Here is a 15,824-nt window from a genome sequence, read left to right on the forward strand (position 1 = left end):
TGAGGCACAAGTAATGGAAAGATTTTTTTAGGAGGGGAACATCTTAATAATAAACTGGTCTTGCCCTTGTCAGGAAAGAGTTACGGATGACTTCCCATATAGTCAGCCTGTGCTAGAAACAAAGAAAAAGGCAGAGAGGTGGGCATAAAAATTGAAGGAAGAATGAAAAGCGGGAAGGTGTGAAGGTCAATTAATATCTATTAAGCAACTATTTTGTGTCAGGCTGTGTTCTAAGCAACAACGTGTGCAGTTATCACAGATACAGATATGGCAATGGAAGTTCAGAGAGGGCATAACTTTCCCAAGGTCATACAGCTCATTCTCAGGACACAGACTTGCCTGAAGTCTTGAACAAATTGCATTTTCTTTACAGGAACAGGATGGGGTGGAGGACAGTAGAAGAAACATTTATAAAATGAAACTATTGAATCAACATTTTCTTAGTAGCCATTATTAATTTAAATGTGTCCAATCTTTGGTTTAGATTAAAAAGCTGGGGGTCGTTTTACTTGTTTGTTCCTTGAGGTTCGTGGGAAGAGTTGGAAGATCCAGTAATGCCCTTCTGACTTTTTATCTCTGAGAAAAGATAAAAAATGGAAAATATGGTAAACATGACAATCAATTGGAACTACAGACCTCATGGAGGTTAAGGTTAATTTTACAGGGTGAAGAAACAAACTTTGAAGTCAGGGTGGCTTACAAAACTTCTTTGTTTGTTTCAATCTTCATAAGAATAGTTTTATTGATCCAAGTGTTATCAGCTTTCCCTGCAAACTTCATGGGAAGAAGGAACATTTTCTCCTTATCCTGCTGAAATTCATTTCACCAACAGTGAGTAGCATTTACAGTTTCAAGGACAAGGGTAATTTCAAAGATTACTAAGTGAGAAGGGAGAAACAAACTTAAAACTTACAATTTAGGAGATGAGAGAGAATTATTAACATAAAATTTGGGGCATATGTATTTCACATTCACAATCCCCCTCTTTGTTGCCTTTAAGTGAAACTTTACCTTAGACTTGAATTTGCAGAAGATGCCTTAGCTCCTTTTTTCCAGATTTCTTTTACCAGTATGCACTACTCTCTAATACAGAGAAGAGAACATGTGTTATATGTTAATTAAGGCTTCACATTATACAACATTCCATAAGTGTCACTGCTAAATATGAACTGTTTCTTCCAGCACTATTACAATGCTGTACATTTTGAAGTCAACAAAATACAAGCTAAATAAGTGCTGGGTTTTTCCTTTTTTTTTTTTTTTTAATGTCTCCACATATTCAGAATCCTTCTATACACACCTCCCTTTTACCAGAACTCTTCCAAGAAGGACCCATCACACCTTTTTTTTTCAGGTGTATAAATGATTTATTAATAGACAAGGCCTAGAGACTTATTTCTTCTTGGACACACCCACGGTGTGACCACGGCGGCCAGTAGTTTTGGTGCGCTGGCCTCAGACACGAAGGCCCCAGAAGTGGCGCAACCCTTTGTGGGCCTGAATCTTCTCCAGTTGCTCCAAATCTTCACAGAGCTTATTGTCTAGACCGTTGGCCAGGACCTGGCTGTATTTTCCATCCTTGACATCCTTCTGTCTGTTCAAGAACCAGTCTGCGATCTTATACTGACGTGGATTCTCCCTAATGGTGATCACACATTCCACCTCATCCTCAGTGAGCTCTCCTGCCCTCTTGGGGAGGTTGACGTCTGCCTTCCTCAACACCACTTGAGCATACCTTCGTCCCACACCCTTAATGGCAGTGATGGCAAAGGCTGTTTTCCAACGCCCATCGATGTTGGTGTTGAGTACTCGCAAAATGTGCTGGAACTTCTCAGGGATCACTAGAGACATGGCTGCAGCAACAGCAGCAGCGGCGTGTAGGCCTTCTGTGGAAGAGAGCCCTTCACACTTCTCTTTTCATCCCCTGCTTCCCCTTTTCTACATTTGAACTTTTCTGCAAACTTCCTTGTCCTTAATATTGGACTATAATTGTCACTGCACAACTCTCATTTATGTGAGAATTTTTACAAGAGATTAGTTCAATAATGGCAAGCCTTGGTCCTCCTTCAGGATACTCATTAGGGGTAAAGTTTTGTAAACAGGGCCTGCAAAACCACCTCTCACGACGGCAAGGCTGAACCTCCTTCAGTCCAACCAATAAATTATTCTTTAATAAACAATCACATTCATTTAAAAAGAAAATAGAGTCTAATCTTCGAGAGCTGATTTTTGCCCTTAGTCCTCTTCCGGTCTCCTGGACAGTACAAGTCTTCAGCCATCTGGCTACTCAGTTTTTTCAGAGTCCATTAGATTTAATCAGTACACATCAAGAGGCTTCTGGAAAGGTCTCAAACCTTACATCTTACAGTGGATGCTCTGTTTACTGCCCAGAACCCCCACCAGGACCGAGGCACTCATTCCCCCAGCTGTCAGGAGTACGGGTTGCGGCCAGCTCACAGCTGATTGCCCTCTACTGAAAGAAGCTGCCACACCCAAGTGTGGTTTCATCCTTTCCCCAGGAGCAGCCCCACATCCAAGGTGGTCAAAGATGGAGTACAAAGTGCTGGCTCCTGCTTCAGCTGGGGAGAACTCTGAAAGGTCCACCCAGCTCCAGCTGAGGCATCTGTTGCAACTTCTCCCCTTGCCCACTCCTGCTTCCTCATTGGCACATGCAGATCTGTCTCCGCATCTCTTTTCAGGGAACGGCCTACAACACACCTCCTAGATTAATGTTTCAGCTGTTCAGATGGTCAGGAAACTTTCAGAGAAATATGCTGAGGCCCCAAGGGCAATGAAGACGAGTAAGGTGATCAAATGGCAAACGCAGAGTGGAAGGAAGAGCCAAGGCAGTGGGGAGAGGCAGGAAGAGGGATTCTCTGAAACTGGGCTGTGACATACATTACTGACAAGCCTCACTCTTCTGGGAGTTTGGCCAAACTCATTTGGCTGAAGTATCTGATAGAACTCCTTTGGTTACTTGGCCAATGCAGAGCCTACAAAAGGCTGGCAAGTATAGGTGTGAGCTGCCTTCTTTACATGAACAGCTTAAGAAGAAAACCTCTCCCTTGAGGAACTGGGGGAAAATGTGGAAATATTAAACTTGCCCACCTGGAGAATTCCTTATATTCTCTCAAACATTCGGGACTACCAATTTAGTAGGCCAAGCCCTCAATCCTGGGGCTTGACCTTATGAAGCTTGTTACTGCAAAGGAGAGGCTAAGCCTACTTATAATTGTGCTTAAGAGTCTCCCCCAGAGAACCTCTTTGTTGCTCAGATGTGGCCTCTTTCTCTAAGCCAACTTGGCAGGTGATCTCATTGCCTTCCCCCCTATGGGGGACCTGACTCCCAGGGTGTAAAACTCCCTGGCAATGTGGGACATGACTCCCGGGGATGAGCCTGGACCCAGCATCATGGGATTGAGAATGTTTTCCCGACCAAAGTGGGGAAGAGAAATTAAACAAAGTGAAGTTTCAGGGGCTGAGAGATTTCAAATGGAGTCAAGAGGTCATTCTGGAGGTTATTCTTATGCATTATATAGATAATCCCTTTTTAGTTGTTAGTGTATTAGAATAGCTAGAAGGAAATACCTGAAACTGTTGAACTACAATCCAGTAGACTTGATTCTTGAAGACAAGTGTATAACTATATAGCTTATACAGTGTGACTGTGTGATTGCAAAAACCTTATGGCTCCCACTCCCTTTATCCAGTGTATGGACAGATGAGTAGAAAAATGGGGACACAAAAGTAAATGAATAATAGGGGGCTGGAGGGATGGGTTATTTTGGATGTTCTTTTTTATTTTTATTTTTATTCTTATTTTTATTTATTTATTTTTTTGGAGTAATGAAAATATTCAAAAATTGATTGTGGTGATGAATGCACAATTATGATGACACTGTGAACAACTGATTGTACATTTTGGATGATTGCACGGTATATGACTATATCTCAATAAAATTGCAAGAAAAAAAAGAAAACCACTTTTTAAAATACTGTTGAGCAATTCTGAAAGCATCTAAAGCATAACAATCAAGCTAATTATTGCTAAAATGTTCTCTTTTTTTCTCTGTGTGTATCATGCCATGAATCATACAAGTGAAGTGAGAGAGCATATCTGTGGAGCAAACAGGCAGGCACCTGCAAGCCTCAAAGTTGGTCTGCAAGCAAAAGATGCCTGTTGGTCGCTGAAGGTCTAAATTTGAGCCGTGATCATGGACAAGGGCAATACCTGTGAGAGCTGTCATAGGAGGCTGACCATTTTTTGTTTTTATAATTGTCAACATCATAAAATACCCAAAAAACATAATGAGAGTCAATGCTCTTTTGAGTTGCTCTTTTTTTGTGGCACGGGAAAGGTCTGCCACTGTTACAAATACATGAACACAAAGAAATATTTGCTGGGTCATATTGGCAACAGACTATATAACTTGAGTTCAATTTTCTTTTCTCTGATCTATTGGTCCTCTCTCCTCTATTTTAATTCCAATTTCTTTTTAATTTAGTTTTAATATCTCTCTATATGTACTTATATATATGCAGTACTTATTTAAACAATGATTAAATGACAATGTTATTTAAGCCTAAAAGCTCTAATGTTTAAAACATAAAATACCTTATCAAGCATATATTAAGGCAACACATATAATAATTTGGTAATGACCTTAATTTGGGTGTTCTGAAGAATGAATCAGTTTATATCAGTAAGAATACTTTTTTTTTAATGAGAACCATGTGGTGACTATTAACTTTATTTTCTCTGTCTTTCCAAAATTTAATTTCTTTCAAAGTATCAAGATAAACAAAAATATCTAACCAATTGCCCTAATAATGAATAATTCCAAAGATGCTAAATCATTGAGGGATTTTTAAAAATATAGTTAAGTTAATTTTAAAGGGCAATGCAATCACAGTTCATAATAACAGTTTGTCAGAGAAACAAGGACAATATAAGACTTTACCCAGCTGGTGTAAACGGTGAAACTATCAAGCCACATAAATGAATTATCATCTGTAGTTTACAAGAATCAAATTTATAGATTTCGTATGTTTAAATTATGGCTCAATTTAATTGAAGACTTATATATTATCATATATAATAACAACTTATCTGATCCATAAATCAAGTATAAGGAATTTGAATATTTAATTTAACTCTTCTGTAAAATAATAAATAAATCAAAATTCTTGGTAAACTAAAAATATCATGTTTGTATTTTATTTCGCACTGTGGCAAATTCATGGGGAATAAGTATAAATTTCTTTTAACCCAAAAGTCATCAAAAAAAAATGTAACAAAGTTTCCTTTGATCAGAAATACTGATCTGAACTGGATGTAACTATAAAGTGTCTTTCTCAACCAAATAATGTTGACAACTTTACAGAAGGCTTTCATAATGCTTTTTTATGGTTACACATTATTAGCCTATAGTTGATCTGCATATCTTTTGTACTCAGCAGGAATACTGAGATCATTTAATTAAAATTAGATTTTTCCTTTTCTCATCCAAAACAATTTTTTAAAGTGAAAGTATGTTAGAAAACAGGAACACCATTTAAATCATTTTTGTGGTTTTGATGAGATTCTACATACATTTTTATTTATATATGTTTTATACTGAGAGAGCATAATATTCCTTTACCAGAAGGTTTTAAACAATTCACCACTTTAATTTCTTCACTTGCAAAGAACCTCTTTAAGTAAGAGAACTATTATAAGATTCTGTCCTCTGAAAACAGGCTTCTTTAACTTAATTCATTTGCATGTGTTACAAGCTTTACCTGATGGCCAAACTCTTCAAACACTTGCATTTTACCCTAGATTGGATAGGTTTTTTGTTTTTGTTTTTGTTTTTGTTTTTGTTTTTTTTCTTGAAGTGCTAGAAGATTTAAAGCATTAGGAATTTGGGGGCGATTTGTTATGTTTCTTTTCCTGGGAATCAATAAAACCTTTACACCCTTTCCAATTACTCCCATAGGCAGATTGCCTGTCTAATATAGAAATATCTTTTAAAGGAAATTCCTTTCCTTTGTCAGTCATATCATATGCACATCAACATTCAAGGAGCATATGGCCTTTGCAACTGTACTGCATGTACTTCGGTAGCATCAGAAAGCATTAGAATAACCAAAGTCTTTAGCAAGTTTCCAGAATCCTCTTGAATTCTTTGTTCTCTATCTCTCAATTCACAATGGCTCATACATGGGAAAAAGGCTCACAATCAAACAACAGAAGAAACTACAAATTCTTGGGGAAGCTGGAGATTGTACAGCAAACCCTTACTTTTCCAGGGGAAAAGAGGAAAAAATTACATCTATTCAGGAAAGAAAACACCCAGTTGGTTTGAAAATGGATTTAAGATCTACGTTTGAAAGGCAAAAATGTAAACATAATAGAAAATGTTTATCACACCACTCCCCTATCTTTCTAGCATTTGCCAGTATGATGTGTGTGAAATATCTCTTTTGTTGTTTAAATTCATTTTTCTCATATAATTTCTCATATAACTAAAGAGCTTGAGTATCTTCTCATATGGTTATTGACCTTTTGGGCATCATTTTCTATAAATAGCCTGTACATTGTGATTTTCCTTTTTTCTATTGGGGTTACTATCTTTTTCTTGTTGATTTGCAGATGATCTTTTTATAGTCCAGCTAGTGTTGCCTTGTCATCTCTAGACATTAAAACTTGATAACCCCAAACTGCCTTCTGTTTGTTAATTTTGTCCATGTGGTCCTTTATTGAACAGAAATCCCCAATTTTGATGTAATCACATATAACAAATTTTTGCCTTATGGTTTATATTTTAGGTATTTTGCTTTAAAGTACTTCTCTGCTCATAGGTCACAAGGATATTCTCCTTTTTCTGTGGTGTTTACAATTTTACTATCTTGAACCCACTTTTCTGTACAGAGTAAGATAAAATTTCAGTTTTCTTTTTCTCCGTAGAATGAGCCAATATTCTCAGCACTGTTTACTAAAAACAACTTTAAGAAACTTTTTCCTTATTGTTTTGTGATGCCATATTTATTGTAAATCAAGCCCCTGTATATTTTGATTCAATGTCTGAGTTATTTATTCTGATCCTTTCATCTGTGGACCAGTTCTCGTTCCAATGCCATACTGGGATGGAGAAATGCTAATGATTCTCATTAGCTAATATTCTATGTGACAACTTCTCAATTGTAACACTGGTATCAAGAGAAAATAAACACTTTAAATACTGAAGAAAAATACTTTGAACCTAGAATTTTATATCCATTCATATTGCTATTTAAGTAGAAGGGCATACCAAAAATATACCCAAGCCTAGAGGGCCTCAGAATGTTTGCCACACAAAGACCCACTTTGAAAACATTATTATAGGAAGAACTCAAATAAAAAGAGAAACAGATCCAGAAAGATGTTGGAAATGATGTGAGAGAGAAAATCATCAATTAATTTGTAACTTTGTAGTAGACTTAAAAAATGAGACTAGAGAGAGGGGTGAGGGATTAAGAGAGAGAAAATGTATTCATAATTGCCTATCCATTTTAGATAATCAACATGGTTGGTGCCCGACTTACCGGATCAGAAACTCGGGGAGAGGGGCACAGAAGTCTGTTTTAACCAGCCCTCAAGGGGGTTAATGATGAGTTCCTAAGTGGGAGAGCCACTCCTAAAGTAAATAATCTACTACAGCTGTGTTTCTGGTTACTCTACGTAAACACTGATTTTTTGTGTGCGTATGCTCCTTAATAGAGCAATCATTCTGAAGATATTTTAAGTGACAATTGAAGATCCAATTTCAGTTAAAATTCCTACCCATCTGGTATAGCAAATGCAAATTACTCAGTTGAGGTGCAATTAAATTTGCCTACTTTGTACAGCTAATTTCACATACCACACACCTAATTGCTGAGTAAACCAGTTCCTGCTGACTGGCAAGTTCCTCTGACATTGACATTAGAAATTTGGTATATACCAAACCTTGCTTTGCTTACATAGTATCCTTTAGCGCACATAGGGTTGTTGTGAAGATTACATATGATCAGTCTAATTCTTAGGACTACTAGCATCAATATCTTGAGTTAATCCCCTTTCTGTACTCTTTTCAGTCTGCAGGGGTCAAAAATCTTGCTGGAATAAAAAAGGTCACTGCAGGAAAGACTGCAAATCTGGAGAACGAGTGAGAAGGCCATGTAAAAATGGTGACTATTGCTGTATTCCAAACAAGACAGGTTTTCAACCATATAGACCAACTCAAGCACCTTCCAGCCTAAAGAAATTCTTAAACAATGATATGAAAAAACATGTCCAAAGTGTTCCACTAATCACCGACAACGACAGTGAGAAGTGAGAGTGAAGGGCAGGTGAAAATTTGGGAATTCTCAGACCTGGGATTGTCAACTCCTTTCTTCCATGGGTCCGTTAAAGTATACAAACTCCTCTCTGCTGTCAGCCATCTCCACTCACAGGGCTGGATTAAGACTTTGAGGTGCCCAAGTCACTGAAAATATCATGATGTCCCACCCCCACCAATATATAATTCTAAAAAAAAACAATAATACTCATTAGTTAGAAGAAAATCCAGAAAACTTCCAGCATTTCCCCTGAAAACTTCCTTAAAGTGTATTGTTTGAAACATAAAATATCGAATTCCTCTACTCAAGAAAAGCACTTTTTTGTTTCTTTTCTGCCTCTGTTTTGCTAGTGCCCCATGTCCTTGGTGCTCTTTTCCCCATCTGGGACCCTGCCTTCCCATCAAGAGTTTGGACGCCTCTGGGAGATCCCTTGTGTTATTTTTGCCTCCTAGTTCAGCATAGATAGTTCCTTGATTTTATGACCAATAACTACCAGGACATTTAGAGTTTTCTTTATAAAATGCAAAACCTCAAAAAATGCATTCCATTTATTATTAACTCAACTTTGGTTTTGTACTACTGTCTGATGTCCTACCCCAGAAAGGATCTGGGTCAAAGGTGTACTCTGAGGAGTCCTGGCTCCTTTGTTTAAGGACAAACTTGTGGCCTTACCGATTTGCAGGCTCCATGGGCCCATTTCCTTGACCCAAGCTCTGATAATATTTGGCAACCCAAGGGCCTATATAGGAGGCAGCTGAATCCTCCATGACAGTACTTGGACCTCCAAGGATCTGTGCTTTAGGAGAGGAGGACACAGGGGAAAAAAAAATAGACAAGAAAAATAAAATGTTAGGTAAATGTCCCAGCGTAAGTACCTTAGGGAGGAGAGAACTCAGTGTCAGTTACTTTTTACACTTTTTTCTTACTCCCATGAAGCCTATGCCCAAGGTCCACTTGGGATTCCCCAAGAATTCAATATTGGTTTTGATCTTGTACTTCTCCATCTCCTTGAAGGCTCAACAAGGTGAGCATCCTTGAGCTCTCCCTCATGGTTCGAATGCATAGTGTTCTCACATTGTGGGAAATTGTAAGAAAATCTTGTCTTGAATAGGAAAAACTTATAACAGCAGGAGAGGTTGAGCCCAGGAGTACTGACCACAGCTTGCAGAAAGTTCCTGGTCCAAAAGCCCTCATCTAATCAGTTTTTGTTACTAAATGATTATGAAACTCCTGCTGTAACTCTAAATATTGAGCCATCGGGAGCTCTATTTCTCTTCTTAGGGCAAAGCAAGAGGTAAAAACTATTATTTCATAACAATTAAACTTGAATTCCAAGAATAAAGCACTACTCAAATATAGTGCATTCAAAAAACAATGAGTATTATTTTATTCCAAGACAATCTATTTTATTCAAAATACTCTCTGTTGTTTTATGACAATTAAGTTTGGGGAGAAGTGGAAACAGGGAGACTAATTAGGAGGGAATCCAGGAGGCCTGACCAGAATATTTACATGAATGTAATATCTATTTTAGAGTTAAAAAGCACAGTTGGCATGACTTGATGAATGGACTTGATGTGGTGAGAAGAGTTGAGGCAGAGAAAGGGGCGGAACAATAACAATTCCCAACATTTGAGCAATAATGTGGGTGATGATGCTGTTCCCTGAAATGAGACAGATAGGAGTGGAGTCAGGTAACACAGGTGTAGGAGGAAGCTGTGACAAATCCAGGGTGAGTTGACAAGTATGTTATTGGATATGTGAGTCGGTAGCTCCAAAGAGGATTTGAAGCAAGAAATAATAACTTAGAACTTTCCCAGAACACACAGCTCATCATAAATGGAGCTATAGAATCCCTCATGAAACTTTTGATAAGCAGCAAACTTTTTTTTTTTACCCTTCTTTGCCTTTTGGCTCTTAGGTGTCTTTTGCAATAAAATATTCCATATAAATTTAAGTGGTCCTTTCTGTCTATCTTTTCCTTGAAATCTGGCCTGAGTTAGAAAAGTTTTTCCCATTTAAAAATTATTAAAATAGCTATGCACAAATTCTAGTAGAGTTTCAGGGGGTTATTTTTAAATTCTAAATCCTTCTGGGAAATATTCTGGTGTATGGTATGAGGTCAAGGTCTAGCTTTATTTTTCTGAAGATATTATCAAGTCTATTTATTAAACACATCTTTTCTCCATCACTTTGATATTCAGGTGAACCAAATATTACATTTTTATAAATATATCTGATTTATTAAATGCTTAGCAGTTTTATGATTCTTTAGCAGATTTTTTGAATAGCATACTAACCACACCTAAGTTATCATTTGGAAAAGTATATTTTATCATCATTAAGCAAAATGGAATGTTTATGGTAAATCAGATGGAACATTATTGTTAAAGATGCTATTTAAACCACAATAGATAAATTTGAAAAGTGTGTCACTCATGGTTAGCTTTAGCATGTTGGCACATTGGTTGAGGCAAATTTGCTAACTAGAGCTTCAATAACCCAGAGTCAGTACTTATAGAAGAAAAGAGAACCCAGAGGACTACCAAAAGACATTTCTCAAAAAGATGACTGAGAAGGAGCAGCCCAAAAGCTAGTGAGAAAACTTAGAGACAATGAAGTCATAGAAGCCAAGGGAGACCAAAAGCCAAAAGGCAGAGGAGAATATAGATAAAACAGAACTATGAGGGTTTTAAGAAGGTCATTGGTGACACTGGCAAGAGCCAAGCAGTGTCAGGGTGAGCACAGAAGCCAAATTTTAGCAGGATGAGTAGAAAGAGAAGAAACGAAGTGGGTATAGCAAGAGTTACTCTTTCAAAAAATTTGTCTATACAAAAGAAGTGAGAATGAGCTGTTAGAGATGTTAGCTGAAGGTAGAATAGCGTACAATGTACAATATACAGTAATACTACACAAATTTGGAGTGACTGTAAAATGATACTACATTTTCAGGCACGAAAAGACCTATAGATTATCAAGTCCAAGACCAAGATGGTGAAGTAAGACACTCTTAGTGCCATTCCCCTACAGAATCTTTGAACAACCAACAAAACCTAGCAGAGCCATCTTCCTCAAAACTCTGGAAAACAGGCATGTGCCAAATCAAGAAAATGCAGCTATAAAAACAGTAGGCAAAGCTCATGGTACCCTTGCTAGCCCTTCATCTACTCCCTGCCCAGCACAGTGCAGAGCCAGCCTTCATTCTCATTATGAATCCCTGATCCTATTCTGGAGATAGGAGGGTAACCCCTATGTGCATACTGGGGTGCCAGTATGCCATGGTCAATCTATCAGCTGGCAGCCTAAAAGGCTGAACCAGGAAATTCCTCTCTGGCTTGCCCTCCTAGAACTTTCTCTGCAGGCAGACACAGCTTGGGGACAGCCAAAGCAGTGTAAGAAACAATTAAGTCACCATGGCCTGAGGCAAAAGATTACATGCATTCTCATAAAAAAACACCCAGGAGGGAAAGTCTATTTGATAGGTAGTTGAGGGGGCATTCAAATTCATGTAAGCAGGGGAATTCCTAAGGTCATGAGCAAGCAAAAGGCCAGGACAAAACTCAGGCTTAAATAAGATGGAGATGACTCTGCACTTCACATTTGCCTTGAGCTGATGTTCTTGATATGAGTCTTAACCCCTAAATGAGATCACCAGCCAAATAGAGACAATTTGCAAAGATGGTAAAAGATGTTTTTTAGAAAGAAATCAAAGAAATACCTGTCATATCACTAGCTGGATATAAATTTAATGAACAGACAGCTCAGGGACTAAATTCCAAGTTAACAATTTAAAATATTAAAATGTTCAGTGTGCAAGAAAAGATTATAAGACAAAGAAACAGGAAATTACGGCCCATCCAAAGATCAAGATATAAATCCAAAAACTGTCAAAAAAAGAGGACCACACATTGGGCATACCAGGCAAACACTCAGAAAAAAATGATCCTAAATATGCTGAAGGAGATAAAGGAAAACATAGAGAAAGAACTAAAAGATATCAGGAAAACAATGAATGAACGATATGAGAATCTTCAATCAAAAGATAGATATTTTAAAAAGAAATCAAACAGAAATACTAGAGTTTAAGACCACAATAACTGAAATGAAAAATTCCCTGGAGGGTTTCAACAGCAGACTGGAGCTGGCAGAAGAAAGAATCAATGAACTGGAAGACAAGACAATAGAAATGATTCAGGCTGAGGGGCAGAAAAAAAGAAGAATTTTTAAATAGCAAACAGAGCCTAAGAGACCTATCAAGAATACTAATATATGCATTATGGGAATCCCAGAAGAAGAAGAAAGAGAGAAAGGGGCAGAAGGAATGTCTGGAGAAATAATGGTAGAAAACTTCAGAAATTTGATGAAAGACATGAATATGCACATTCAAGAATCCCAATGAACCCCAAACAAGATAGACTTGAAGAGAACCATGCCCAGACACACAATAGTCAAACTGTTGAATGCCAAGGACAAAAAAATAGCTCTGAAAGCCAAAAGAGAAAGCAATGTGCTACATACAAGGGAGTCCCAATAAGACTGAGTTCTGATTTCTCATCAGAAACCATGGAGGCCAGAAGGCAGTAGGATGAAAACTTTAAGGTACTGAAAGAAAACAATTCCAAACCAAGAATTTTATATCCAATGGGATAATCTTTCAAAAATGAGGGAGAGATTAAGATGTTCCCAGGTAAACAAAAGCTCAGGAAGTTCATCACCACTAAATCTGCTTTATAAGTAATGCCAAAGGGAGTTCTTCAGAATGAAAGGAAGGATACTAAATTCTAGATCAAAGCAGCGTAAAGAAATAAAGACCTCCAGTAAAGCTAACCACATGGGTGATTATAAATGCCACTATACTTGTATTGTATTTTTTCATATGGTAACTCCACTTTTTACTCCTTACAGGTTCTAAAAATGCAAATGCAAAAAGTTAATGCTGAATCTATGATTTTGGACATAATTTGTAACAAGCCACAAAAAGGTGAGGGGTATAGACACAGTGAATTTATATACTATTGAAGTTAAGTTGGTGTCAAATTAAATGTTATTGTTATAGATTTAGGATGTTAAATTTAAAGCCCATGCAACCACAAAGAAAATATATGAAAAATACATAAGGGAAGAAATGAGAAGGGACTCAAAATGGTACAATACAAAAGATCAAAGGCATATGAAAGTGGTCATTAACAAAAGAATTGAGGGACAAAAAGGTATAAGGCTTACAAACACCAAATAGCAAAGTGGCAGAAGAAAGCCCTGCATTATCAGTAGTTACTATAAACGTACATAGATCCAACTCTAGTCAAAAGGCAGAGACTGGAAGAATGAATAAAAAAGCAGGACTCAGCTATATGTTATTTACAAGAGACACCTTAATTTCAAGACACAAGTAGGTTGAAAGTGAAAGGAATGGAAAAAATGTACCTTGCAAATTGTAACCAAAAGAGAGCTAGGATAGCTATACTAATGTCAGATAGAGCAGACTTTAAGTCAAAAACTGTTATGGGGGATAAAGAAGGCAGTATATACAAATAAAGGGGTAAGTCAACAGAAGACTTAATTATAAATATATATGCACCTAATGGCAGAGCCCCAAATTACATGAAGCAAATACTGACAGATTAGAAGGGAGAAACAGTTGGTTCTACATTAATCACAGGAGACTTCAGTGCACCACTGTCAATAATGGATAGAACATCTAGACAGAACATCACTAAGGGAACAGAAGCTTTGAATGATACCATAAATCAACTAGACATGGCCAATTGAGCTTTGATGATGTACCAAGTCTACTCAATTGGGAAAGAATAGTCTCTTCAACAAATGATGCTGGGGAAACTGGATATCCATATGCAAAAGAATGAAGGAGGATCCCTTGCTCACAGCATATACAAAAATCAACTCAAAATGGATCAGACCTGGGAGACTCGGGCAAGATGGCGGCATAGAGAGGAGTGGAAGCTAAGTAGTCCCCATGGAACAACTACAAAAAACAAGAAACAACTAGTAAGTAATCCAGAATAACTGCGGGGGGACAAACGAGACCATCCACTCATCATACACCAACCTGAATTGGGAGGAATGCCCGAGATCACAGCATAAAATCTGTAAGTAAAACCTGCGGATCCAAGTCGTGAGACCCCCTCCCCCATAGCCTGAGCTGCAAAGACTCATGGTGCCAGAGAGAAGCTCTCTCCCAGCAAGCGAATACAGCTCAGCTGAGCTCCAACTGGGGTTTTAAGTAGCGAGTGTGAACTGCTCACTACAGGTATGCATCCCCAAAAAACAGACAGAGGCTTTGGGTGACTACTGACATGGGAGAGCCGGAGGGTCGCCTTGGACTGGGTCTGAAGGGGACTATCTGTTTCTTTTTTGGCTCAGTGGAGAAAGCCCCAGTCATTTTCAGTTTCCAGGGCTGTGACTCTGGGAAGGGTGGAGACAGCACAAGCAGAGAGCGAGACAATTGAAAGGCTAATGACCTCCACCTGGAGGGTCTGTCTTCTCTAGGAGGAAAGGGGTGGGGCCCTTTCCATTCAGAACCAGACCCCAGAGCCTGGGGGAACACAGCCATACCTCCTCACACCAGTCAAGAATTACAGGCTAACAGGCGTCACCTGCTGGGCAGAAAAGCACAGTGACCCGAGGCATCAAAGGGTGGAGCAATTTTCTAAGACACACCCACAGGGAAACCAGATACTGAATATTTCTTCCCTCTGGGACCTGAGCCTCTTCTGGTCTGGGAAAACCTGATTTGGATAACCAAGGAAACCATGCCTAGACAACAGAAAATTACAACCTACACTAAGAAAAACAAAGTTATGGCCCAGTCAAAGGAACAAACGTACACTTCAACTGAGATACAGGAATTTAAACAACTAATGCTAAATCAATTCAAAAGTTTAGAGAAGATATTGCAAAAGAGATAGAGGCTGTAAAGGAAGCACTGGGCATGTATATGGCAGACATCAAAAGTTCAAAAAAACAACTAGTAGACTCTATGGAAATGAAAGGCACAACACAAGAGATGAAAGACACAATGGAAACATACAACAGCAGCTCTCAAGAGGCAGAAGAAAACACTCAGGAACTGGAGAACAAAACACCTGAAAGCCTACATGCAAAGGAGCAGATGGAGAAAAGAATGAAAAAATATGAGCAACGTCTCCAGGAACTCAAGGATGAAACAAAGTACTATAATGTACATATCATTGGTGTCCCAGAAGGAGAAGAGAAGGGAAAGGGGGCAGAAGCAATAATAGAGGAAATAATTAATGAAAATTTCCCATCTCTTATGAAAGACATAAAATTACAGATCCAAGAAGCGCAGCGTACTCCAAACAGAAGAGATCTGAATAGGCCTACACCAAGACACTTAATAATCAGATTATCAAATGTCAAAGACAAAGAGAGAATCCTGAAAGCAGCAAGAGAAAAGCAATCCATTACATACAAAGGAAGCTTAATAAGACTATGTGCGGATC

At 38.1% G+C, this 15,824-nt stretch overlaps 1 protein-coding gene across 1 annotated transcript; it reads right to left on the reverse strand.

Annotated features, from left to right (window-relative positions):
* Positions 1-1,455: 1,455 nt before the first annotated feature.
* Positions 1,456-1,857, reverse strand: LOC119516118 (40S ribosomal protein S18-like). The gene has a single exon (XM_037812317.1). The coding sequence runs from the start codon at positions 1,849-1,851 to the stop codon at positions 1,456-1,458; it is 396 nt and encodes a 131-aa protein (XP_037668245.1). The 5' UTR covers positions 1,852-1,857.
* Between the last annotated feature and the right edge of the window lie 13,967 nt (positions 1,858-15,824).

The sequence above is a fragment of the Choloepus didactylus genome, chromosome 19, assembly GCF_015220235.1.
Source record: "Choloepus didactylus isolate mChoDid1 chromosome 19, mChoDid1.pri, whole genome shotgun sequence".
Taxonomy (NCBI): domain Eukaryota; kingdom Metazoa; phylum Chordata; class Mammalia; order Pilosa; family Megalonychidae; genus Choloepus; species Choloepus didactylus.